At 59.4% G+C, this 26,039-nt stretch overlaps 4 protein-coding genes across 6 annotated transcripts in view; 2 read left to right on the forward strand and 2 right to left on the reverse strand.

Moving 5' to 3' along the window:
* Positions 1-6,752, reverse strand: part of OGDH (oxoglutarate dehydrogenase) — a 39,740-nt gene extending 32,988 nt beyond the window's left edge. Inside the window, exons 1-2 of one of the 2 annotated variants that reach the window (XM_084274047.1) lie at positions 6,696-6,752; positions 2,424-2,672 (exon numbers count right to left, since the gene is read on the reverse strand). In XM_084274047.1, coding sequence (XP_084130173.1) covers positions 2,424-2,645 — 222 coding nt within the window. In that variant the 5' untranslated portion in view covers positions 2,646-2,672; positions 6,696-6,752. Of the gene's footprint in view, positions 1-2,423; positions 2,673-6,677 lie in introns of both variants that reach the window. The other variant, XM_084274046.1, reaches the window with a different exon arrangement.
* Positions 6,753-8,186: 1,434 nt separating this feature from the next.
* LOC311199911 (interleukin-1 beta-like) lies at positions 8,187-10,041 on the forward strand (the record flags this gene model as incomplete). Its single annotated transcript, XM_084274053.1, has 6 exons — positions 8,187-8,227; positions 8,324-8,372; positions 8,455-8,644; positions 8,757-8,927; positions 9,041-9,186; positions 9,287-10,041. The coding sequence occupies 6 exons, from the start codon at positions 8,187-8,189 to the stop codon at positions 9,497-9,499; spliced, it is 810 nt and encodes a 269-aa protein (XP_084130179.1). The 3' UTR covers positions 9,500-10,041.
* Positions 10,042-10,650: 609 nt separating this feature from the next.
* CKAP2L (cytoskeleton associated protein 2 like) lies at positions 10,651-20,513 on the forward strand (the record flags this gene model as incomplete). The annotated part of the gene is made up of 10 exons (XM_084273883.1): positions 10,651-10,678; positions 11,402-11,468; positions 12,976-13,032; positions 15,182-15,242; positions 15,556-16,649; positions 16,998-17,190; positions 18,436-18,591; positions 19,653-19,716; positions 19,976-20,123; positions 20,219-20,513. The coding sequence occupies 10 exons, from the start codon at positions 10,651-10,653 to the stop codon at positions 20,460-20,462; spliced, it is 2,112 nt and encodes a 703-aa protein (XP_084130009.1). The 3' UTR covers positions 20,463-20,513.
* A 404-nt stretch (positions 20,514-20,917) lies between these two features.
* Positions 20,918-25,867, reverse strand: LOC311199910 (cytosolic purine 5'-nucleotidase-like). 2 transcript variants are annotated; one of them, XM_084274051.1, is made up of 18 exons: positions 25,458-25,867; positions 24,836-24,909; positions 24,608-24,725; positions 24,435-24,530; positions 24,249-24,340; positions 24,088-24,145; positions 23,899-23,992; positions 23,711-23,764; positions 23,533-23,616; positions 23,343-23,384; positions 23,139-23,246; positions 22,910-22,976; positions 22,659-22,829; positions 22,448-22,499; positions 22,313-22,373; positions 22,016-22,192; positions 21,776-21,877; positions 20,918-21,673 (listed from the first exon to the last, which is right to left on the reverse strand). In XM_084274051.1, the coding sequence occupies exons 1-18, from the start codon at positions 25,787-25,789 to the stop codon at positions 21,632-21,634; spliced, it is 1,824 nt and encodes a 607-aa protein (XP_084130177.1). In that variant the 5' UTR covers positions 25,790-25,867; the 3' UTR covers positions 20,918-21,631. The 2 variants fall into 2 exon arrangements, with proteins under 2 accessions (XP_084130177.1, XP_084130178.1); XM_084274052.1 differs by lacking the exons at positions 24,608-24,725; positions 24,836-24,909; positions 25,458-25,867 and having other exon boundaries at positions 24,249-24,309; positions 24,435-24,519.
* Between the last annotated feature and the right edge of the window lie 172 nt (positions 25,868-26,039).

Raw genomic sequence — 26,039 nt, forward strand, 5'->3', positions numbered from 1 at the left:
ATGGGTTTTGGTGAAGATGTCACTGGACTGATGTGGGATCCACCCAGGAGAGAGAAATCAAGTGAGGGGCAAGTGCATCAAGAAGCAAGAGTAAAGTCCATGCCAGACCTCATGTGTCAACCACACCACAAGGTCTGGGACCTGCAGGTGGATTTCACAGGATCCCAGAATGGTTTGTGGGGGAAGGGACCTTCAAAGATCATAGAATCATAGACTGGGCTGGGTTGGGAGGGACCCCAAGGGTCACAGAGCTCCAACCCCCCTGCCACAGGCAGGGACACCAACCTCCAGGCCTGGAGCTACACAAGGTTGCCCAGGGCCCCAGCCAACCTGGCCTTGAACACCCCCAGGGACGGGGCACCCACCCCCTCTCTGGGCAGCCTGTTCCAGCCCCTCACCACTCTCTCTGTAAAAAACTTCCCCCCAAGATCTCATCTCACCCTTCCCTCCTCCAGCTTCACTCTATCCCCCTTGTCCTGCCATTCTCTGCCCTTTAACAAGCTGATTCCCTCCTGTTTCCCTGCTCCCTTTAGGCACTGGGAGGCTGCAATCAATCTAGTCCAACACCCCAGGTCCCACCCCTTGCTGCCAAGCAGGGTGCCAGCTTGATTATGTTTAAAAAGCAGCTTTCAAGACTTGCTTCTTACATGCTGAGCATCAGGTTTGCTGCCTGGCACTGGTCAGACCCTGTTTCCCTCTCACATTAACCTCCCTGCTGTCACAATCCATTCCCCACCACACTGGAGCCAAAAATCTGACGTCACCTCGTGCGCTGCTGCCTGAGCTGTGACACTGGTTCCCAGGGGTGACACTTGCAACTCTCCACCATCACCACTGGGCTGAGGACCTGGAGCAGTGGGGGGAGCAGAAGGCCCTGAGTCACCTGATCTAACCACGAAGCTGGATGCCACCTCCAAGCCAGACAAGAGAGGGCAGAGGCTCCTTTCAACCTCAATTCTCCTCCAATGCTCACTGTACGTGCTGCCTACCTACAGACAAGGAGATGTGGTGAAGAGACAAGACCAGGAGAGATCTAAAGGAACCAGGACACTGACCTCTGGACCCAAATACAAATCCCACTCTCCCATCTGCTCAGAGAGACATTCAAGACTGAGCAGAGCCTGTAGGCTCAAGAGCCAGTATCAAATCTCCTGCCAAAGACACAACTGTGCCCATCACTGGGACCAGTGTGGTATAAGCCTCACTCATTAGTAAATTAGCAGCATTTAGATTCATGGCTTTTGATGCTGAAGGACTGGGCTGCACCACATGCTTGGGGAGCTTTCCAGACACTATTTGACAGAGGGAACCACCCACACCATCATACTTTGTGCTCTCCAAGTCAGCACTGCTTGGCTCAGCCACCTCTTTGCCTCGAAAGAAGCAGAAAGTCCAAGTAACTTGTGAAAATCCAGCTGTGATCCTACCTTAAAACCTTTAAGCACCCTACAGGCAACCCTGCATTTGAGTGCTTGGCATCAGTGCCATCAGAAACACGCTCAACACTGATGCAAGGAGTGGGGCATGAGATTCCTTACTCACCCAATGGGTCATTTAGCCATCATGCCCTGGGTTGCTGACTGCTCACATGCTACTGAACAAAGAAAATCCCTGCTCTACCTCAGGACATATATGAAACTCTTAAAAATCCCCTGGGTAATGCTGAGACTTAGTCACCAGAGGAAAACTTTCCTTGTGAAACACTGGGGATGGGGAAAAAAATGGGAGTCAGGTTTGGGAAACCCTCTTCCCAGCTGAGCCCTCACCTGGACTCTATGATAAAGCACTGGCTGAGCTTCAGTAATCCAGTAAACCACCCATGGCTGAGTTGGTTTCCCAATTTTAAGATAAAGAACAGCTGTTGGGAATTCCTCTGGCTGCCAGACCCAACCCTCCTCCCTCAGGCTGCAGATCCACAGCCTGGCTTTACGCACAGGAGCTCAAAGTCAAGCTCAGACAGGCTGTGGCCTGTCTCCCCCAGCACATAACACGTGTGTGAAGCAAAAGGGAAACAAGTCAAGATGCAGAGAACCCCCTTCCCTGCCTCCCCCCACCCTCCATCTTCTACTCCAGGATAAACCCTTCTGAAGAGCCATGAGAGCTGGAAAACAACAAAGCATTGGGAGCTGGTTAGAGGTGAATTCCCAGGAGAAGGCATTCCTTGTGTCTGCTTGCAATCCAGGATGCTGCCAGTGTCCCACAAGCCCCCTTGGACAGAGGAACTCCTCTTGGCTTCTGCTCAAGGAATCACTGATGTTTCTTTCAGGCAAAACGAAGCAAGAACCATCCAACAAACCATCCAAACCCAGCTTGGCCCTTCTGGCTGAATTCAGTCCTCCTGGAGCTGCGTGCACTTACCTGACCCCACTGCTCAGAGCCCCAAAGAGAAGCAAAGGTGACATCCTGGGCAGGTTGCTCCTTACCTTATGTACACTTTTGGGGTTTTCCAGCCAAGCATAATACATTTCCTCCAAGTAGTTTGAACTAGTCCCATTCAAAAAAGGCTCAGCAGCTACCGGTGTGCTGTAGCACCTGATGTGTTGAAACGTCCTGGGTGCTGCCAGCCTGTGTTGGGAAATTGTCTTTACAGTCTGTGAGGCTATCAAGGGCCTCAGCTTTGCCACACAAGTCCTTAACTTAAACATGTTTGTCCTGTCGCCTCACACAGGCTCCTGTTGAGAGAGAAAGGGAAAACCAGGTTAGGAGTTAGTGCAGGTGAGCACAGAGAAGAGATCACCCCCCCCCACCCCATCCCAAGGATGGAGAATGGAGCTTAGTATCAGGTTTTAATTGGGATTAATACAAATTCCCAGCATCATTCAGCCAGATCTGGACAGGCTGGAGAGCTGGGGAGTAAGAAACTGAGTGAGGTTCAACAAAAGCAAGTGCAGAGTCTGGCACCTGGGAAGGAACAACAGTTTGTATCAGTACAGGTTGGGATGACCTGCTGGAGAAGAGCTCAGTGGAGAAGGACCTGGGGGTGCTGCTGGGTGACAGGGTGGCCATGAGCCAGCAGTGTGCCCTGGGGCTGAGAGAGACAATGGGATCCTGGGGGCATCAGGAGGAGTGTGGGCAGCAGGTCACAGGAGGGGATCCTCCCCCTCTGCTCTGCCCTGCTTAGGCCCCACCTGGAGTGTTGTGGCCAGTTCTGGGCTCCCTGGGATCAAACAGCCAGGGATCTCCTGGAGAGAGTCCAGAGGAGGGACAGAGATGCTGAAGGGCCTGGAGCATCTCCCCTGGGAGGAAAGGCTGAGGGAGCTGGGGCTGTTCAGCCTGCAGTGAAGAGACTGAGAGGGGATCTGATCAATGGGTATCAATAGCTGAAGGATGAGACACAGGGGAACATGGGCAGCCTCTGCTCAGTGTCTGTGGGGACACGACAAGGGGTGATGGGCTCAAGTTGGAGCCCACCAATCTTCCCCACCAATCTGGGGAAGAACTTTTCCCCAGTGAGGGTGAGGGAGCCCTGGGACAGGCTGCCCAGGGGGTGTGGAGTCTCCTTCTCTGGAGAGATTCCAGCCCCATCTGGATGTCTCCCTGTGTGCCCTGTCCCAGGGACCCTGCTTGGGCAGGGGGTTGGACCCCATGGGCTCTGGGGGTCCCTTCCAGCCCCTGTGATTCTGTGATCCCACAGTGAAGTTCCAAACAGCTAGGAGAGGTATTTTATTTGGCTTGGCCAGGTTGGCTGGGGCCCTGGGCAACCCTGTGTAGCTCCAGGCCTGGAGGTTGGTGTCCCTGCCTGTGGCAGGCGGTTGGAGCTCTGTGACCCTTGGGGTCCCTCCCAACCCAGCCCAGGCTGGGATCCTGTGATGGTGAAATGCAGCTCAGATTAACAGTATCAGGTTCCCCCAACACTTTCCTCTTTAGTTATTCCACAACAACCTTTACTCATTTTCCAATGATAAATCAATACAGTATTCCTCTGTTTCTTACTATTTTTTAAATTCCTCTTCTGAGAATACTCAATTTGTTTTAAACAGGAAAATCCTCTTTATGAAACTCCTACTCCAGCAGGAGTTGGATGCTTCAGTCCTTCAACCTCTCATTTTTCCAAGGATGTTGTATAAGGTTAAAGAAAAACACTTTAAAGCACCGTGCCCAGAAAGGTGCTGAAAAAAACAACCCTGATAGCAGCTGGATTTTAAAGCTGAACATCATGTTTTCCTTCACACTGAGGTGATCCAGTCAAGCCAGACACACTCCTCTGGGGCTGTGCAAGCTGCCTAAGCACAGCTCTCATCACACCAACCCAGAGGGGAGGTGTTTTCTGTCACTCTCTCCCCCAGGGAAAGGGTCTCAGCTCCAAGCTTTGTCAAGTTACTCAGCTCACAACCACTCTGCCCAGCTGAGGTTTTTTCCTCAACAGATTATGTTACATCTCCCAGGATAAAGTTGGGAAGAAACCACCTATGGGGAAAGCCCCCAGAAAGCAGAGATATGGTGCCACAAAGCACTTGAGATGCAGCTCCAGGACAGGCCACTTTATCACTTCTCCTTAAAGACTCAAACCTGAAAAGGCTGGTGCAGTCAAAAGACCTAAAGAAGAGTTCTCCCCTGCCCCAAGAACCCAGACAAGGAACTCAGAGCCAGTGTGAGACCTCTCAAAGGTCCCCCAGCCACCTCCACCAGTCAGCTCTTGCTGGGGCACAGCCCTGCATAGCCCAGGTTAACCACACTCCTCATTACACATCTGACCAACAGCCACAGCCCAAGGGAGCAAAATCAGCTGGGGGGAAATGCTGGCAGTTGGAAGCAGCTCTTCTCAGAGCTGCCCTTTCCACCTGGCTCTCCCTGCAAGAAGTAGGATCTGAGGCTGAAGGTGACCCAACTGGCTGGTTTCCATTTTCCTCAACCAGTTGAACAAGCAGCAGCCCAACGCCAGAGCAGCTATCATGACTTCCAGTTGCACTGCAGATTAAAGGAAAATAAAATAAAAATACACTGGTGTGACCTGTATTTTGTCAGTCAGTCTTCCAGACTTGCCTTGCCATAGTTCTGGCTCCTTGTCAGAGCAGCAGCCACAAAATGCAAGGAGTCCAAGGAACACTGGGTATCACTCTAACTCATCCAAAGTCTTTTATCCAACAGGACAAAAAAAAAAAAGGAAGCCTACTCATCCTTTCCACACTGCTTGCTCACATCTAGCTGGAGCAAAACAGGCAAGAAAGAGCAGGCAGGTGGCAGGATGGTGAGCACAGCAGCACTAGAATCATAGAATTGTAGGGGTTGGAAGGGACCTCAAGAGATCATCGGGTCCAACCCCCCTGCCAAAGCAGCTCCCTAGGACATATCACTCAGATAGGCGTCCAGATGGGTCTGGAGTATCTCCAGAGAAGGAGACTCCACCACCTCCCTGGGCAGCCTATTCACTAGCTGCAGCCCAGCTTCCCCTCCTCAGATTTAACCAGGAAAACACATGCAAATCCTTTTGCAGAGCTGACCAAGCTGGGTGTCAGCACCCAGGCACACACAGGCAGCACCCAAGCACACACAGGGAGGGGAAAGAGCTTTAGGAGGAAAGCACTGGCCGTCCTTCTAGCTTCAGTGCCTGTTTTCCATGCTGCCACTCAGCAGCATCCCAGCGGCTTCTCTGGAAAACAGGGCAGTTAAATGCCAAGGTCTCACCCAAAATAAGCAGAACCAGCTGGTCCTCAAGGGCCTCTCCCGGAACCGGCTGCTTGCCTGAAACACCAGGAGCTCCTGGCAGGCTGCAGAGCCAGGGGGTAAATGAAACCGGCACCCCAGGACCCGGGGCCAGGGCGTGATAACCCGTGTGCAGGGGTCACACGCAAGCCTGAAGATCCCCTGGGCTGTTAAAGAGGCGTTAAAGAGCGGCAGCCCCGGGGCCGCTGCCCGGGACCTGGCGGTAGCAGCCGCCTCACGCCCCCGGCAGCACCCAGAGGTCAAGCGGCCGCGCTGCTCGTACCGGATCAGCCGCCGGGACAGGCGGGCCGCGCTCCTAAGCGGATGAAGGTGCTAAATTTGGCCTCTGGCAGCCGGGTCGCCTGACGCCTGCCCAACGGCAGCTGCCGGGGAGCCGCTGGGGCTCGCGGGATCAACCGCCACAAGCCCCGCGCCAGAAGCAACGGCGGGTCGGGAGCCGTTGGCGGCCGCGGGCTCGAGGCTCGGCCGCTCCAGCACCGGGAGCCTCAGGCCCGCGGCGGGCAGGCGCGGGCACGTCACGCAGCCCCCGGCCCGTCCCGGGAGGCCCCGCCGCCTTGGAACAGGGGGATCCACCCGCCGGGCGGGCTGGGGACCGAAGGAGCCGGGTCGGGGAGAGCGGGAGGGAAAGGGGGCGCAGGACCCCCGCCCGCCCCTCAGACACACGCGCGCGCGCCGGGCCCGGGCCCACCCCCGCTCCCCGCTCGCCAATCGGAGGCCGCCGCCGCCTTCGCCTCTCAGACTTGGCGCACGTCACCGCTAATAGGAGCGGCCTAAGGCGCCGAGCCACCCTCCCAATTGGCCAGGCCGGGCTGCCCATCTAGCAGCGATCCCGCCCCCTTCTCCCCCCCCCACCCACCCCCCAACCGCCGCCCTGAGGCGCTCAGGCGGCGGCGCCAAGGACACCGGGGAGCAACCGCCACCCTCCGCCTGGCGCGGCCGGGCCTTTCCCCTCCCCTCTTCCCGCTCCTGCCCTTAACTCCCGGCCCCGGCTCCGGCTCCGCCGCGATACCCACCGCCACACCCGTCCTCACCGCTCACGGCCCCGGCTCTGACAGCGGCCCCCAAGCCCCGGCTGCCGCCCGGCCCGCGCTGCCCCGCCCCGAGCGTCGCGTCACGGCGCTGCCACACCCCCTGCGAGCCCGGCCCGAGGCGCCTGCGCCGCCGCCGCCGCGCGCCGCGCCCCAGGGGCGGGGCCAAACCCTGGGGGCGGGGCCAACCGTTGGGGGCGGGGCGGGGGGGGCTGAGGGGCGATCGCGCTGCCGGGGGTCGGCTGTCAGCCCGGGCCGGCACCCCCCCCGCCCCCCCCCCCCCCTAGTCCCCCGCCCCGCCATTCCCTGCGGGTCTCTGGCCTCCCCTGGGCACCCTGGCTGTGCGCTGAGGACTCGCAGCGTGGCCTGGGGACCCCCATGGGGTGGTGGGAAGGATGCCTTGGCCTGGGGGATGCCATGGCCTGGGTAGGCTCGTCCCTGTGTGGATCCATCCGGCCTCTCCCCCCCCTCCCACGCTGCACAGGGAACGGGCAGGGCTGGCCGGGCAGGAGTTGCCGGGGAGTTTCTGGGGTTGCTGGTGATTTCCTGCCGTGTGAGTCACGGCTCCAAGCTGAGGGACACTGCGTGGGGCTGGTTCGGGCTTTTTGGGAAGTGAAACGAGCACCAGGAAACACTTGGACAGCCTCTGGCCACGCAAGCCCAGGCCACGCACATCCCCAGCCCAGCTGGCGTGGCGCAACGGCCGCCACTTGAGTGGGCACAAGGCATCCCACAGCACTGGGCTGCCGCCTGCCTGGGGATGAGGAATGTCCCCCGAAGGTGGGTGTCCTCAGAGGTCGTGTCACCAGAGTGGCACAGGGTGGGCACAGGGTGGGCACAAGGGGCTGAGGGGACAGCGGAGTCCCACGCCCCTCGCTACTGGGGCAGTGAGGAAAGGAGGGGTGATGGAGGAAGTTCTGCCGGACATCGTGTCGTGGTCCTGGGCAGCGCAGGAGGAAGCCGTGAGGTAATGGAGTGGCAGCAGTTGCACCATCAGCCCCTTCCGGGGCAGCCACGGTCCCCAGCCCTGACGAGGGTGGGTGTCATTGTGACCCTGGTGGCTTGGGGAAGGGGCTGTCCTTGCTGGGTCATCCCAGCTGCCTGGAGACAACACATGAGTACCAGCCCCACACATTGCCCCCCCAGACATCACCCCCGCTCTACCCCACGCATTGAGCCCAGAGTATTACCCCTGCTCTGCCCCATGCACAGTCCCTTGCTCAGCTCTATAGCACTGCTTGGGGGAAGTAAACCCCCCCCACACAACCCTCCAGTCTTCCCAGAGGAACTGGGCAAACCCACTCATTGCGAAAGGTGGAAATCCCGCTCTGACGGAGCTTCCTTCCAGCAGCTCTTGAAAACCCGCTGCACCGGTACCAAGGCTCAAAGAGCACCCAAGCGACGCTGCCAGCAGGCCAGGCAAGCAGCCAAGCACTGCGGCATCCAACAGATACCAGCAGGTCTCTGCCCAGGTTTTTGCAGTTGGCGATGGAGATGGCATTTGTCCCTGATTTGGACATGCTGGAGAGCAGCAGGTAAGTGTGGCTGTGCCGAGGAGATGCTGGGGACATGACACCACCCTGGTGCTATGGTGTTCCTGGCTTCACCATCTCTCTCTCTTTGCCTTTCAGCCTGAATGAGGAGACATTTTATGGCCTGGACTGCGTCTGCCCGCAGAAGGTAACACTTTGAGCAGTGGGAATGGTGAGAACTCTGTGTTGGGGAAGCCAGGTTCTCACCCTCTGTTCCCTTTCCTCCCCAGAAACTACGCCTGGACGTGGAGCTGACATCACCTGGGGTGGGCATCCAAGTGACATTGACCAAGGGGCATCCTTCCAGGACCTTTCGCCAGGCTGCTGTCCTCGTGGTCGCTGTGACCAAGCTCCTGAAGCGCTCAGCACACAAGGATTTTGCCGACAGTGATCTTGGGGGCTTCCTGGATGATATTTTTGGTATGGGGGAGGGTGGCATCAGGAATGTCAATCCAGCCCTGGGCATGCTCTTGGGGGGATGCTCTTGGACCCAGGTCCCTCAGCAGCCCCCTGACTGTCTCCCTCCCCACAGAGCCCATCTCCTTCCAGCAAGTTGAGAGCAGCTACACCGGGGCACCTGTCTACCGCTACACACGCTCCCAGTCCTTTGACATCCTCGACATCGACCACAAGTGCTTCGTGCTAGAGTCACCCACCCAGCTAGTGGCCCTGCACCTGCAAGGACCCTCCAATGGGCGGAAAGGTGAGAGGACACAGTCCCAAACCTCAGTCCCTGTACCAAACCCCGGGACTACCCAAGGGTGGCTTACCCCTACATCCCAGGACCACCCGTTAACCCGCCCCTTCTCTCTGCAGTGAAGCTCAACATCGCTCTGTACCGTCCCCGGTCATCGCAGGGTGGTCTGGGGACAGGGCAGGTGCCAGTGGCATTGGGCATCAAGGGCTACCAACTCTATATGTCATGTGTGATGAGCGGTGCTGAGCCGGTGCTGCAGCTAGAGGTGAGTGGGGCTTCTCAACTGCTTCATCCCTCATGGGGGCTGGGGGCTCCATCCTACCTTGAACCTTGTTTGACATACACCATCTCCTCCCTGGTTATAGGAAGCCGACATCAGGAGAGACATCGAGAGCGTGGAGATGACCCGTTTCATCTTCTACCGCCTGGACAGCCCGGCCGAGGGCACCACTCGCTTTGAATCAGCTGCCTTCCCAGGCTGGTTCATCTGCACCTCCCTGCAGCCCCGGCAGCCTGTGGGCATCACCAACCAGCCCGACCAGGTCAACATCGCCACCTACGAGCTGAGCAGGCGCTGAGGAGCCTCCCGCACCCAACCCAACCGGCAGTCACCGGTTCTCAGGCTGTATGTACCGAGTACAACCCCCAGCCAGGACCCCAGTCCTCTCCATCTATTTCATGTGAAATAGCAGTTCTGGGCCCCGTGAGCCCAAGTCACCTCAATTTATATTTATTTATTGTGTCTGTCCAATGCTTTTATATCTTTACTATTTATTTTATTGTGCCCATCCCTTGATTTTGTTCGAAATACTGTGGGTTTTGTGGGAAATACTGTGGGTTTTGTGGGAAATACTGTGGGTTTTGTGGGAAATACTGTGGATTTTGTTCAAAATACTGTGGGTTTTATTTGAAATACTGTAGATTTTGTTTGAAATACTGTGGATTTTGTTTGAAATACTGTAGATTGTTTGAAATACTGTGGATTTTGTTCAAAATACTGTAGATTTTGTTCGAAATACCGTGGATTTTGTTCGAAATACCGTGGATTTTGTTCAAAACACTGTGTTTTGTTATCAGGAATGGGCATATTTCTTGGTGATGGAGGTGGAAATAAAAGGTTTCCCAGCACAGCAGCGTCGCTCAGCTTGTTGCCCTCACGGGGGTTCAATGATGCGGGGGGGTTGGGGTGGGTTATGGGTGGGGTTGTCCTGTTGTTTCAGCTGATTTTGGGGACTCTCCGGGCTTTGGGTGCAAAGCCCAGGGGGGTGAGGGGTGGCCCATGGCTACTCACAGCGCAGGGACCGCCCTGGCTTGGCCAGTCCCGCCGCACAGCCCCCAGCAGCCACCCGAGAGCTTCTTCCTCTGCCACCCCTGCTGAGGCGGGGCACGATGGAGTGACGGGCTCTGGCTAGGCCCGGCCCGGCCCGGTGTTTCGCCACGGGAGGTACCGCGGGGCGCGGCGCGGCTCGTCCGCTCAGCGCCAGGGCCTGGCCCCGGGGCCGGGTCACCCGCCCCGTTCCGCCCCGTTCCGCCCCGTCCCGCCCCCGCTAAGCCGCGCTGCCCGCGGGGACGTGTTATCACCACCCCCCTCCCGCCCCTAGCCAATCGCAGCTCTCTTCACCTACCGGCCCCCTCTCTCCATTGGTCTGTTTGAAGAAGACGGCAGCCAATGAGCGCGGGGTGGCCGTTGGCGGCGGCGGGTGGGCTGTTGGCGGTGGCCGGTCTCGCTATGGCGCGGGTGGCGGTGGCTGCGCAGGGTGAGGCGCCGGGCGGCTCGGGGGGGGCAGCGGGCGCTCCAGGGCCGTGCGGGGCAAGGCTGGGGCGCGGGGGGCCCCGTGGGGTGGGCGTAGGGTGCGGGCTGTGAGGCCCCCGCGGTACGGGGCGCGGTCGCGGGTGCCCGTTGAACCGGTGGAGCGGGTGGGGCTGCCCGGGGGGGCTGTTCGGGCTCGGGGGGGGGGGGGGGGATGCTGAGGGTGTCGCACCCGCCTTGGTGTGGTTTGGGAGGGCAGGGGGTGCCTTGGGGGGGGGGAGGCGGGGTGCGCTGCTCTGGGGCTCTGAGGAAGGGGCAGAGCCGGGCTGGGGTGTCCCCAGCACCGCAGTCCTGAGCCGAACGGAGCGGGACTGGCCCCTGGCCCCCCACCCCCCCCCCACACCCCCGCTGAGGAGCTCTGGCCTTGTCCCGCCTGCCTGTGTCAGCAGCGGGGTCAGGGCTACGGGGCTGAAACGCGTCCCAGGCAGCCCCGTGGCTCCCCCTCAGCACCCTGAGGTGTTCAGCAGCACCCTGCCCGGAGCTGTGGGGACTCACTACGTGCTGGTGGCCGTCTGGGTGCTGCTGGGTGGCTGGAAGGGCTCAGGGAATCCCTGGGAACAGGGATGTCAGGGGAGCTGCCCTGTGATGTGCAGGAAATCCATCCTTCCCGGGTGCTCTGGGTGCTGAGACTGTGGTGCCTGTGCTGCATTTCCCTCCCCTGTCTTTGCAGAGGAGCAGAGGAGACGGCTCCAGGACTGCCCAGCAGCCAAAGAGAAGCTGAAATGCCCAAGTGCAAAGTAAGTCAGGAGGGTGTTTGGCTTGGACTAGGTGATCAGCTGGGTGGATGGAGGGAGAGCAGTGGGTGTCATCTGCCTTGACTTCAGCAGGGCTTTTGATGCTGTCTCCCATGACACCCTGATAGCAAAGCTGAGAGAGCAGGGGATGGATGAGTGGACACTGAGGTGGGTTGAGAACTGGCTGTTGGACCGAGCCCAGAGGGTGTTGATCAGTGGAGCAGAGTCTGACTGGAGACCTGTGACCAGTGGTGTTCCCCAGGGCTCAGTGTTGGGTCCAATCCTGTTTAATATCTTCATTGACCTTGATGAGGGAACAGCATCCACCCTCAGCAAGTACTTGATGATCCAGAGCTGGGAGGAGTGGCTGACACGCAGGACACTGCGCTGCCATCCAGAGAGACCTGGACAGGCTGGAGAGCTGGGTAGGGAGAGACCAGATGAGGTTCAACAAAAGCAAGTGGAGAGTCTGGCACCTGGGAAGGGATAACTGCTGGAATCAGGACAGGCTGGGGGTGACCTGCTGGAGAGGAGCTCTGTGGAGAAGGGCCTGGGGGTGCTGGTGGGTGACAGGGTGGCCATGAGCCAGCAGTGTGCCCTGGGGGCTGAGAGAGACAATGGGATCCTGGGGGCATCAGGAGGAGTGTGGGCAGCAGGTCACAGGAGGGGATCCTCCCCCTCTGCTCTGCCCTGCTCAGGCCCCACCTGGAGTGTTGTGTCCAGTGCTGGGCTCCCTGGGATCAAACAGCCAGGGATCTCCTGGAGAGAGTCCAGAGGAGGGACAGAGATGCTGAAGGGCCTGGAGCATCTCCCCTGGGAGGAAAGGCTGAGGGAGCTGGGGCTGTTCAGCCTGGGGAGGAGAAGACTAAGGAGGGACCTTATTAATGTTTATCAATATCTGAAGTATGGGATGCAGGGAGACATGGGCAGCCCCTTTTCAGTGTCTGTGGGGACAGGACAGGGGGCAATGGCTGCAAGTTGGAGCACAGGGAGTTCCCCACCAACATGGGGAAGATCTTTTCCCCAGTGAGGGTGAGGGAGCCCTGGGACAGGCTGCCCAGGGGGTGTGGAGTCTCCTTCTCTGGAGAGATTCCAGCCCCATCTGGACACCGACCTGTGTGCCCTGTCCCAGGGACCCTGCTTGGGCAGGGGGTTGGACCCCATGGGCTCTGGAGGCCCCTTCCAACCCCTGTGATTCTGTGATCTGTAGAGGTTCCTTGGGACTCAGAGCACTGAGTGATTTGCTGAGCTCAAGACTTCTCACCTTGGCAGCGTCTCCCCACAGCAATTCACTCACAGGCAGAGAACCCTCTCCTCACATCACCCCGCTGCTGAGGCAGCACCCAGGTTTGGCTCTGCCCCACAGCACCCTGTCAGTGTTCTGTGGAGCTACAAGCAACAGGAGCAAAGGGATGGTGGAATCTTGATGTTTCCTGCTGGATCCTGACACTGGCTCTTCTGGGCGTTTTCTGAGTCTCTGTAAAACTTTCTCAGCTCTTGGGTCTGACAGGTCAGAGCTCACCTACTGCTGCTGCTGCTGGCAGCTTTTGGTGGCCCTCTGGAACAGGTTAGTGGTAGAAAGGGGCTTTTTCAGTGCATTTCAAAGGAAATAGATACAACCATCTGTATCTATATGGACAAGGAGGGGATTGTCCCTCTCTGCTCTGCCCTCCCCAGCTGGAGTCCTGTGTCCAGAGCTGGGGCCCAACACAGGGAAGATGTGGGGCTGTTGGAGAGGGGTCAGAGGAGCCACAGGGATGCTCAGGGGGCTGGAGCAGCTCCCCTATGGAGAGAGGCTGAGGGAGCTGGGCTGGGTCAGCCTGGAGAAGAGAAGGCTGTGGGGGGACCTCACTGCAGCCTCCCAGTCCCTGAAGGGAGCAGCATCTCCCTGTTAAAGGGCAGAGACTGGCAAGACAAGGGGGATGGAGTGAAGCTGGAGGAGGGAAGGGGGAGATTAGATATTGGGGGGAAGTTTTTTACAGAGAGAGTGGTGAGGGGCTGGAAGGGGCTGCCCAGAGAGGGGGTGAGTGCCCCATCCCTGGGGGTGTTCCAGGCCAGGTTGGCTGGGGCCCTGGGCAACCTTGTGTAGCTCCAGGGCTGGAGGTTGGTGTCCCTGCCTGTGGCAGGGGGTTGGAGCTCTGTGACCCTTGGGGTCCCTTCCAACTCAGGCCATTCTATGATCTGCTAAATGAGTTGCCTGACTCTGGGACCTCTTCCCTGCCTTGCCCAGTTCCCCTGGGGTGGGGCTGGCAGCAGATGCATTGCTGTGAGAGCAACAGCCCCTCACAGCCTGAGGTAGTGAGGCACCTTCCAACAAAGCTTTAATTGAAGCTGTGGATGTACTTGGGAAACCTGAATTCTGCTGCAGTCAGTATTTCTCATGACATTGTAGCACAAAGGAAGCTGTAAAACCTCTCAATGAGGAGAAGATAAAGGGAAGAGGGATCAGGCACCAGAGAGAGCCAGCCAGTCCCTGTGCTGGGCTCTGGAAAACACCACTGATGGAATAGAAATGAGAAGATGGATGTTTTTTCTTGATGGCAACCTTGATGTAGAATAGAGGACAATAACTCTTCAGGCTCTTTCTTACAGCAAAGCAGCATCACAGGCATTCATCTTCCCAAACAGAGCTGCTGGCTCTGAAGCAGAGGGGTGGAGAACCCAGCAGCTGGTTGCTGTCAAAGGGTTCCAGTTGAGGGAGGAGGATGGGACAGGGGAACCTGACAGCCAGGGCTGCTCTCCAAGCTCCCCACTTCACTGCCAATGCTGGGGCAGCTGAAGGACTCCTTGCAGCTCACCTTGACAGAGTAAAACCCTGGGCAGGGCTCTGAGACACTGCTGGGACCTGCAGTGCTCCTCAGCAGGATGCCACCCACCCAGCCCAGCAGCAAGCAGGAGCCTCCAAGCCTGGCTGGTGTCCTGCCTGCCAGCCCCCCCTGCCTGCAGGAACTGTTTTGGTTGCTGTTGGCAGGGGCAGCTGTAAGTTTTGTGATACCCTTGGGCATCAGTAGTTTGCATTGCTTTCCTGCTGCCACACCAATGAGAGGAGAACAAAGTAGCATCGTGTGGTTCATACTTGACAGTGTTTTGCTTTCCAAAAGCTTCCCAGGAGCTCCCAGGGACTGAGACACCCAGCAGTGCTCACCTGGAGTGTTGTGTCCAGTGCTGGGCTCCCTGGGATCAAACAGCCAGGGATCTCCTGGAGAGAGTCCAGAGGAGGGACAGAGATGCTGAAGGGCCTGGAGCATCTCCCCTGGGAGGAAAGGCTGAGGGAGCTGGGGCTGTTCAGAATGGAGAGGAGAGACTGAGAGGGGATCTGATCAATGGGGATCAATATCTGAAGTATGGGATGCAGGGGAAATGGGCAGCCCCTTCTCAGTGTCTGTGGGGACAGGACAAGGGGTGATGGGCTCAAGTTGGAGCACAGGGAGTTCACCACTAATCTGGGGAAGAACTTTTCCCCAGTGAGGGTGAGGGAGCCCTGGGACAGGCTGCCCAGGGGGTGTGGAGTCTCCTTCTCTGGAGAGATTCCAGCCCCGTCTGGACACCGACCTGTGTGCCCTGTCCCAGGGACCCTGCTTGGGCAGGGGGTTGGACCCCATGGGCTCTGGGGGTCCCTTCCAGCCCCTGTGATCCAGAGACTCTGTGATTCTGTATGTTTAACGTTTTCTGCAGCAGTTGCTCAATAACCTGACATCTTGTTTGACTTCCTGCAGACCCTTCTCAAGGGACTGGAGGACTCACCTGAAGCCACCCTCAGAACCAGCTCCTAAGCATGTAAGTAGAAATCTGGTGACTGTAGTGCTGTATTTCATGTTTGAAGTGAGCCTGGGCAGCACAGGGAACCCATGGGGTGCCCACAGCAGGGTGGGGAGTTCCTGACCCAAACAGGGTGCAGGTTGCTGACAATCTGGCAACAAATCACCTCATCATTTCTCAGAGGAAGCTGGTGCCCTTGTGCTGGTGGGTGTTGTGTGATTGATCCTCTGAGAGCTCCTTTGTTAGGCTTTGTGCAGACACCCCCTGGGCTGCTGGGGTTTGACCAGGCTGTCCTTGCTTTGAGGATTTGAGGTTTGCTTTGTCTCTCCAGGTTGATGGGAGCAAGAAGGATGTTCTCATGAAGGGCACTCAGAGGGATGGCAGGTCTGCTGCCAACCCCCTGCAGCGTGCTGGCTGTGCTCCTCAGCAGAAGCCTTCAAGGACATCCCAGAGAGCAGCACCAGTACGCCCAGAGCAGCCAAGGAAGAGTGCAAAATGTCCCATGGGGCTTGTAGCAAGCACCAAGCACCCCACACAGCCCAGAGGGAAGCTCCTGACTTCAACCTCTGGTCACCTAAACCCAGAGAAGAAGAAGCAGCCTCCTCCAGAGACTGTTACAGCAGCACCTCAGCCTGGAGGTGACCCCACAGCTCCTGGGGCACCTTGCTCCCTGGATGAGGGTCTGCAGGAGAGGCTGCTCTGCAACAAAGAAAACAGACCAGCACAAACCTCTGTGCTGAAGGGAGTCCATCAGCCTGACAGGAACAATGTCAGGAAAGAGACAGTCTTGGCTCCCAGGCAGAGCTCAACCATCACCTCCAGATCTGCCGTGGGCCCAAAGGACAGAGTTAACAGCCACCTGATTCAGGATAAATTCAGGAAACCCCTCCCAGGCTCACAGAGTGTCTCTCAAAAACTGAGTGTCCAAACTGGTCCCTCCCAGCCCCATCGTTTCCCTCCTGCTCCTACTCACCTGCTGCAGAGAAAACCAGGGACAAGCCAGGGAAGAGCTACCACAGCCAAGGCTGCCACCGGCTTGCGGCCGGGCGCGCCTGCAGCGGGGAGCCTGAAGCCCACCAGCAGACCCCTTCCCCAAATGAAGGGATCTCCCACAAAGCCTCTGGCCTCTGGCAGGCCCCAAGGGACCACAAACTTGAAATCCAGCCTGAAGCCTGGTGGTGGGATGCAATGGCAAAGGCCTGTGGCTAAAGGGGAGGCGGGTAGGAAGGGTGCGCCTCCGGGACGTGGGGCAGCATCCCAAGGGGCAGCAGCCCACAACCAGCCTCACAGCACCCACGGGGCCAAACCCCAACCAGCTCTGAGGGATTTTAGGAATAAGAGAGAGGGGTTTAAACCAGAGCTGCTGAAAGCAGGTGGAATACAGGCTCGGCGTGTTCCCAAGACCCCCTCAGCTGCGGATCGTAAGTACGTACCAGCGTTGGCCAACTGCCCTCCCCTCCAGGGCACAGTGGAGCACAAAGGGTTTGACTCTGAACCAGCACCAACCTGCAGGACATGGGATGCAAAGTCTCCTTATCAGAGACATTGCTTGGAGTTTGATGGTCCAGAAAAGAGGGTGGGGATGAGATTTGGTGGTACCCTGGGTTCCTCTCCCACCCATTCAGTGAGCAGGAGGAGGGGGAGGGATTTCCTTTCCCAGCTCAGATACCTTTTTATGGTGGATGGTACTGGTTTTTTCCTGTGCATCCAAAGGGGAAAACTAGCCTGGTGAGTGCTGGCCCTGGTAACAGCCATCTCTTGGTCCTTTAACAGGAAACAACTGGAGGAGTGGTTGGCATCCAAAGGTAAGACGTACAAGCGGCCACCTATGACACTGCTTCAGAAAAATCCAGTGAAGCTGTCCTGGAAAAACATCAAACAGAAAGAGAAGCAGGAGAAGCCAGAGAAGCTCTGCCTGGAGAAGACCAACAACGTATTAACTGAGTGTCTGAAGCTCATTGAGGAGGTGGGAATGGGAAAGTTGCTGCTTGAAAGGTCTTGTGGGGGCATCACAGGAGATGAGGGTTGTGTCCCCACAGCAACACCAAGAGGGTTGGAGCAGGCAGTCTTGCTCACTTGGCTGTAGTTGTCAGAGGGGTAACATCATGTGTAGAAGGAAGGACAGTGGGATCCTGAGCTCCATCAGAACTGGGGTGGCAGCAGAGACAGGGAGGGGATTGTCCCTCTCTGCTCTGCCCTCACGAGGCCCCAGCTGGAGTCCTGTGTCCAGAGCTGGGGCCCAACACAAGGAAGATGTGGGGCTGTTGGAGAGGGGTCAGAGGAGCCACAGGGATGCTCAGGGGGCTGGAGCAGCTCCCCTATGGAGAGAGGCTGAGGGAGCTGGGCTGGGTCAGCCTGGAGAAGAGAAGGCTGTGGGGGGACCTCATTGCAGCCTCCCAGTCCCTGATGGGAGCAGAGGAACAGGAGGGGAATCAGCTTGTTAAAGGGCAGAGACTGGCAGGACAAGGGGGATGGAGTGAAGCTGGAGGAGGGAAGGGGGAGAGGAGAGATTGGGGGGGGGTGTTTTTTCCAGAGAGAGTGGTGAGGGGCTGGAAGGGGCTGCCCAGAGAGGGGGTGGGTGCCCCATCCCTGGGGGTGTTCAAGGCCAGGTTGGATGGGGCCCTGGACAACCTTGTGTAGCTCCAGGCCTGAGGTTGGTGTCCCTGCCTGTGGCAGGGGGTTGGAGCTCTGTGACCCTTGGGGTCCCTTCCACCCCAGGGCAGTCTGTGACTCTGTACAGTGCCTGTCACTGGATTGATAGTCATTGTGGAGTTACAGCTGGGCCAGAGGCACGCAGCACAGCCTGCTGATGGGCAAAGGGCAGTGACTCCAGCTGTGGGGTTGGATGTGTCATTGCTGCTACCTGGCAGCAGAGTGTGCAGCAGGAGCTTGTGCTGAGCTATGTGCCTGGTCGACCTCACAGCTGCAGTGAAGTGTCACCCCCAGGAATGCTGACCACAGGTCCTGGCCTGGGGTTTGGTGGCAGCTCTGAACAGTTTGTCCCTTGACATCCCTCTGAAATACCAGACACGTTTTGCCAAGGTGAAAATAGAGGCAAGAAAGGTGCCACCTGTCTGGGGGTATGTAGAAGACTTGCAGGAGAGCATCCTGTTCCTAGAGAGTGGGGGGAGAGTGGGTATGGCTGGCCTGATGCACACCTCTGGCCCTGCAACTGATGCCTTTCTCTGGGACCTTGCCCCTTTTTTTGTAGGGTGTCCAGGCAGAGGAGATCTCTGCCCTCCTGTCCCGGGTGCCCCAGGCAGAGAAATTTGCCAAGTTCTGGATCTGTAAAGCCAAACTCCTGGCCCAGAGCGGCCCCTTCGACGTGACAGCCCTGTACAAAGCCGCCGTCTGCGCTGGTGCTGTGGTGAGTGAGGCCTGTTCCCTGCTCCCCATTCCCTGCCTCCAGCCCTGCAGGATTCCTCAGAGTCAGGGGTGAGTTTAGCAGCAGTAGTGACCAGGAGAAAAAGCCCTTTAGAGCTGCCCTGTCCTGTGGAAGCAGCTTTGGCTTGAATCTTGAATCTGGGGGGATTCAAAAGGAATTGAGGCAGCAGGTGACAGGAGGGGATCCTCCCCCTCTGCTCTGCCCTGCTCAGGCCCCACTGGAGTGTTGTGTCCAGTGCTGGGCTCCCTGGGATCAAACAGCCAGGGATCTCCTGGAGAGAGTCCAGAGGAGGGACAGAGATGCTGAAAGGGCTGGAGCATCTCCCCTGGGAGGAAAGGCTGAGGGAGCTGGGGCTGTTCAGCCTGGAGAGGAGAAGCCTGAGAGGGGATCTGATCAATGGGGATCAATATCTGAAGGGTGGGACACAGGGGGACATGGGCAGCCTCTTTTCAGTGCCTGTGGGGACAGGACAAGGGGTGATGGGCTCAAGTTGGAGCCCAGGGAGCTCCCCACCAACATGGGGAAGAACTTTTCCCCAGTGAGGGTGAGGGAGCCCTGGGACAGGCTGCCCAGGGGCTATGGAGTCTCCTTCTCTGGAGAGATTCCAGCCCCATCTGGATGTCTCCCTGTGTGCCCTGTCCCAGGGACCCTGCTTGGGCAGGGGGTTGGACCCCATGGGCTCTGGGGGTCCCTTCCAACCCCTGTGATTGTGTGAATCAGCCAAGCAAGCAGATCTGGGTGGGCATGAGCAGAGCCAGGGGGAAGCACCCTGCCCTCTAGTGCTGTGCCTGGAAGCAGAGCCACAGTGGTGCTGGGCTGGGAGATGCAGCTGCAGCATCTGGTGGGGTTTTTCCTGCACAGGGTGGGTTCCTGCCCTGCTGTGTTGTGCTGACTGGTCTGAGAGAGAGGGGGGAAACTTCAGCCTCTTGCTGCTGTCTCCAGCACAGTGTGGGATGCAGTAAAACCATCTTCTATTCATTTGTAAGTCCAGGCTCTGTTCATAAGCCCAGCCTGCCTTGACCTGTATTCTGCTCTTCTTGCAGCCGCTCCAGGAGCTCAGGGAAGTTGTTCTTGATATTTTGAGGGCTGCAGACCCAACATCAGAAGGTAATGTGCATGTGGGGGGTCAGCTGGAGTGTGGACAGGCTGGGGTTCCCTGCTGCTGCAGGCAGAAAAGCAGCAGAGTTTGCAGTCTGTCCTGCAACCCTCTTGACTTTGATGGACATCCCGTGTTGTGAAAGTGGAATCCTCCACAGCAAGGTGCCCTTGACTGTGTCCAGAGCACTGTGGTGATTTAATCCACCCACCTCCCCCCTTTCAAGCTGCCACTTGCTGCAGCTGAGCTGCCCTTTTCCTCTCCTGTCAGGGAAAAAGTCTGAGCAGCCCATTCCTTGGGAGATCAGCACACCCTGCCCGAGCCAGACACGCTGTGAGACAGCCAATCCTGGCCCCACGGGGAAGCCCCTGACCAGTCTGCCTCCCTCCATCAAGTTACAGGTTACCTCTGCATCCAGGTAAGGCTGAGCTTGCCCACTCCTGGCTCCAAGTGCCCTGCCTGTGCCTGGCTGCTCAGCAGGATTTACCTAAAGGGCTCTTGTCCTCTCTGCAGGGGAAAGGAGCTGCTGGAAGGCCAGGACATGAAATTCCTGACGCCGGTGCGGCGCTCGCTGCGGATAGGGGATGCTGGGAGACGTTACCCAGAGATGCTGAAGGACCATGACCCTGTGGTGTCATCCCTCAGTGAACTCCTGTGTGCTGAGGAGGAGGCTCAGTTCTTCTTCAGGAAAAACAAAGCTCTGCCAGAAGTGGCAGAGCTGGAGGGTTTGAGTGTGTATCCCCCTGAGTGCTGCTGAGGGGCCCCTGGTAGGACCCAGGCTGTTTGCTCCCCTGCACAGGTGTGCATGCACTCCTCTCACTTGTTGCCTCCCTGATGTAAATATGATGGGGTGGCAAGTTTCACATAGATATAAACTGAGGTTTAAATATATATTGCAATCAGCGTGTGGCCTTGTGTGGAGTGTGCAAGGTCCAGGGGTTGGAGACCTGGGCTGTGTCCCTTGGCTCCTCTGCTGTGCCACACCCCTATGATTTTCCTGCTCTAGGATGATATCCTGTGTTTTGGAGGGGTGTCCTGAGGCCTTTGTCCCAGAGCTGCATCGTGCCCTGTGTGCACAGCATCCAGCCCTTCCCCACTGTGGGGTGCAGCTGATGTCCTGAGTCCCACCACAGCCGTGGACCTTCCCATCTGCAATGAGCAGCCATCCCACCCTTGTCCCACCCCTTTGCCTCCTGACACAGCCACTGCCAGTGTGGGCCCAGCATCTTTATTGACACACCAAGTATCCAGCAGTCACAGGATGGGGCTGGCTTTGGGTTTGGGGGGTGCTGCTGGCCTGGCCCCCCCTCCTCCAGGATGCAGGACAGTGCTGGCAGAGGCAGGGGGCTGCCACCCTCTGCCCAGGGGCTGGCATCATCCAAGCTGCTGACCCAGGATTTGGGAATCACTCTTTGCCCCCACCTCCCTGGCCATGGGGTAAAGCACTCTGCCTTAAAAAATGGCCAGTTCTGTGTCTCTGCAGTGCCTGGAGTCCAAGGATCTTCTAAACACCAACCAGAGGCAGGGAAGCCCTGGGGCAAGGGATTCACCGGGGCAGCAGTGTGGCCCCCCTCCCTGCCCCCTATCTCCTCAGTGCTGCCCATATCAGGTACCAGACCCACTGGGTGGGGGCTGCTGGGACACCCCCCACCCCTGGGTACAAGGTGGGGTCTAGTGACACGAGGTGCAGTTATCCCTGGGGGGTGTGAGGCCCCGGGCTGCTTGGGGGGTTCCCTTCTCCCAGAGTGGGGGAGGAAGGCACCACTGCAGGGGGAGGAGCACAGGCAGCCGTGGGCCAGGGCTGCCACCCATCCTGTGGCTGACTATGGGGGGCTTCAGTCCAGCAGCAGAAGGGGTCTGGGGCCAACACCTGTCCTCCTGGGGCTGGTGCCTGTCATCACAGCAGCCACGGGCACTGGGGTGGGCTCAGGCTTCTCCATCATCTTCCTCCTCACCGCTGCTGGGGACCTGTGATTCAGGTGGGGGGGGGGTCAGCGGGCACGGGCTCACACCACCCTCAGGGTGCTGGGACCCCTGTGCCCCTTCTCCCTGCCCCACACACAAACACACCTGCTGGCTGGAGGGGCTGTGTGGGGCCAGCCAGGGTGCCAGAGCCAGACCTGCCTCCCCTGTGTCCAGCCGGCCGTGCTCCACCGTCGACTCGTGTGCCATCTGGGGCGCAGACAGGGCTCGCACGGAGGGGGGTGGGTGCCCACCAACCTCCTGCACCAGCCCTGTACCCCCACCCCCCAGACATGGAGGGAAACTCAGGGCACGGCAGGGAAACAGGAGGGTTTGGAAGCCACATACCAGGACAGGGGGTGCCCGGAAGAGGTAGCTGAAGGGGTAGTAGAGGAAGTTGAGGAAGGAGGCGGCGTAGAGGTCGGCGTAGCGCATCAGCTGGTTGGCGAAGAGCGTCTGGCGGGACCCGCAGCGGAACAGGCTGCCCATCTTCCCATAGCACATGTCCATCTCGTGTGTGACTCTCTGGGGGTGCAGTAAGGACGGTCAGGGCACCCAAGAACCTTCCTGGGGGGTGTCCCACGTGGTTGGGGGGGCAGGGAGCAGTGGCAAGGGGCTCAGCTGTGTGCAGGCTGGGGGTGTCACCTGGATCCGACGCTTGATGGAGCTGATGTCGGGGCGCTCGCTGCTGCTGCTGTCCAAGTGCCTGAAGTGGGAGAAGCCCCAGTTAGGGTCTTGCCTGGAGTGTCCCCAAAGGTGCCTTGTCCCCTGCTTACTCACTGGTACAGCTCTGCTAGGAAGAGGTCCAGGCTCCGCAACTCTTCAAACAGCTCTGCGAGGGCAACGTGGCCAGCTCAGCGCAGGTAACAGCCTGTGCTGCCCAGCACAACCAACACGGGCTTGGCTGTCATCTGCTCCAGTTTTGACATCAAGGGTAGTAGTGTGGGACCCCCCACCCCCCCCCCAAATCTGGGCTTGGCTGTGAGCTCACCACTCTTCTCTGTCCAGACCTGTAGCTCACGGGCCAGCTCGGGCACCACCAGGAAGGTGCGCCAGCCCTGCCGCTTCTTGGACTTGAGGATGTCCCCGAAGATGTGATCCCCCATGTAGAGAATGTCTTTGCCCTTCACACCCAGCAGGTCACACACCATGTCCGAGGAGCCTGTGACAGCAGGTTGGCAGGGTGATGGGGTGCAGACATGTCCCCCTGTACTACCCCCAGAGCACTCCCCAGGCACTCACCACCAGAGTAGACAGCGCAGTGCTGGAGTGGGCCAGTGTACGTCCCAATGCGCAGCTTCCCTGTGTCCTACGGGACAAGAGGACCCTGGGATGGGACAGGTGCTGTTACCTGTGCCCACCCAATGGTGAACTCATCCGGCTGTGCCCACAGGAGCCTCCCCCCCCCCACCCAGAGCCCAGCCAGCACCCACTGCCCCCACCAGCCCTGCAGCAGGGGAGGGGTCCCCACCGTGTTGACTTGGCGCAGCACGGTGCCCTCGGCGAAGAAGAGCGGCTTGCGGGTGTCCACCACGATCAGGTCAAAATAGGATCGCCAGGGGCGCGGCGGGGTCTTGGCCTGGCAGGTGGTGGGAGTGGGGGGGGGGGGGGGTAGGAGCTGTCAGCAAGGGGCTGCCAGTGGCACCCTGCACCCCCTGCCAGGGGACAGACTCACCTTGTCCTCATGGCTGAAGTCGAACAGGTAGGACATGATGGCCTGCAAGGGCACCAGGAATCTCCACCACTGACCCTGGGGAGGGCAGATCCCCCCCCCTCCCCTGACCCATGCTTCACACACAACCTGCCCCACAGCTGCCAAGGAGGCTGCCCAAGGGCAGGCACGGCCACAGCCATGGCTCACTCACGTCGGTGTAGGTGTAGTCGCTGTTGGTGGCCAGGAAGATCTTCCCCACCTCCTTCATGCGGCTCAGCAGCAGCGGCACCCGGGGCTGGCAAGGGGCAAGTCAGCGTTGGGGCTGGGGGGGTGGGGTATGGGGACCAGACCAATGGGACCAGGGTGGGGACGGCCACAGATATACCCACATCCTTCACCACGTATTTCTCCAGGTTCTCCAGTGTCTTCTCCTTCAGGCAGCCCTGCAGAGCAGATGGTGAGGGTCTGGCTCGAGTCTCCCTGCAGTACCCTTGGCATTTCCCCCTCTCCTCCCCTCCAGGCAGCTCCCCTGCCCCCCCCAAACCCCCCACCCCAGCACCCTGTCCTCTGCACCCACCGAGAGGTGGACTTGGTCCATGGCCTCACGCACATCCTGAAACATGCTGCGGAAGGACATGAAGAGGTTCCCATGCTTGTAGCCAGTGTCACAGCTGCAATGGTTGGGAAGATGGGTGATGGGGGTGTTAAGACCCCCCCCACTCCAGATCAACCAAGTTCAAGCCCCCAGCCACCAGCTACTTCTTACTTGACGTATCTGGAGCAGTTGGTGAAGAAGTCCACAAGACAGGCGTAGAGGTAGGCCTCTGTCAGGGAGGGGGGGGGATCAGTGGGGTGGGGGGCTGTGGGGCACCCAGTGGGAGGTGGCTGTCCACAGTGGGAAGTGGGGAGGGGGAGAGGGTGTCTCACCTGTGAGGTTGAAGAGGGTGTTGAGGATGTGGAAGCGCTTCATGTCATCCCGCTGGATAAACTTGTTGGGGTAGTAGTGAAGGATTTCAGCCCTGGGGAGAGGCAGCATGGAGCTGCACCTCACATCGAGGACACCCCCCCCCACCCCCCCCCAAAGTCCCTGGGGCAGGGGGATCCCAGACTCACCCCTTGAGGAAGCGGAAGCCGTGGGCGCAGACCAGCAGGTTCCCATGGGAGTCCACCTTCAGCAGGTTCCCATACAGGGCATCGAACACCAGCCCCCTGCGTGGCACACCCCATCAGCAGGCGGGGGGCTCACTGACACCCTCACCCTGTGCCACCCCCTCCCCAAAACTCACCGGGTGGGGAAGGTGGGGTCATACTTGTAGTCGAGGATCTCCTGGGGGTACCCGATGGAGACGAGGTGCTCCAGCAGCAGGGCAAAGGCCAGCTCCTCGTAGTCAGGAGACTTGTACACTGTTTGGGGGGGGCAGGGGGTGGCGTGGGCAGGGGCTGGGGTTGGGGGGAAGGGGAGGGGGGATGTCCTGGCACCCCACAGACGCCCACCCCAAAACCCAAACACGCACTGGCCAAGGTGTAGTCCATGTCAAAGCCGAAGCACTTGATCTTCTCCAGCGCCAGGCTCCGGTTGACAAAGATCCTGGGGGCAATGGGGGACAGGTTATGGGGTAGGCTGTGGCCATGTCTGGAGGGGGGGGGGAAGCATGGAGGAGGGGATGGGGGGGACCTGTGCCCACATACCCCAACCCTGCAAGGGGGCTGGGGGGAGATGCTGTGTGCCCAGCCTGGCTTGGGGCCCCACAGGGAGTTATTGGAGCAGAAAAACAGGCTTTGGAGCTGGAGGTTGGGGCCGGGTGGGGGGGGAGTACGGGGACAGGACAGGGGGATGGGGACAGGAGGTGTGCTGAAGCCCCTGTTTTGACTTACTCCCCCCCCCCCCCCCCCCCCCCCCCCCCCCCCCCCAGCATGTCTATATGGGGGGAAGGGTCCTTCTTCCAGGGTCTCTACCCCCTCCTGCATACCCCCTACCCGCACCCCGGGAGTCCTTCCCCCCAACCCTTGCCCTCCCCAGTTCCACCCGTCCCCGATAACCCGAAACTCCCCCGAAACTCTTTCCCCGCAGCTCCAACCGCCCCATCGACACCCGCCCCTGCCCCTCATCCCCCCCCAGCCGCCCCCCGGCCCCACCGGTGCTGGCAGTCCCTGCGCAGCGCCCTCGGGTCGGCCTGACCCGGCCCCGCCGGGCCCCGCTCGCCCTCGCTGCCCATCGCCGTCGCCTCCGGTCGCCGCTTGCGGTCGCCTCCCGCTTTAACGGAGCCCCACGGGACGGGACCGCCCCGCCCCGGCACCGGCCCGGCCTCCCCGTGCCTAAAGGTCGGTCCGGCTGCTCGGGGACACCTCGGGATGCCGAACCCCGAAACGGGGCCTCCCCGCCCCTCCAGGGACGGGGCACGAAGAGCCCAAAATGGGGGAAGTGCCCCCCCCCCCCCACCCCCTCCCGGGGGGCAGCGTTCCCTCATCCACCCTCAGCGAGAGCACTGGGTCCCCGTACACCCCAAAAGCGGCTCCCCCCCCCCATCTCCCCGCCCCTCACAACCCCCCGCACTGTCGTCCCCCCCGCCCCTCACAACCCCCGCCCCCGCCCCCCGCCTCCCGCCTCACAACCCCCGGCACTGCCCCCCCCACTCCCCGCCCCCCAACCCCCGGCACTGCCCCCCCCCTCCCCGCCTCACAGCCCCCCGCACTGCCCCCCCCCCCCCCCCCCCCCCG

The sequence above is a fragment of the Gallinula chloropus genome, assembly GCF_964237585.1.
Source record: "Gallinula chloropus genome assembly, chromosome: 21".
Taxonomy (NCBI): Eukaryota; Metazoa; Chordata; class Aves; order Gruiformes; family Rallidae; genus Gallinula; species Gallinula chloropus.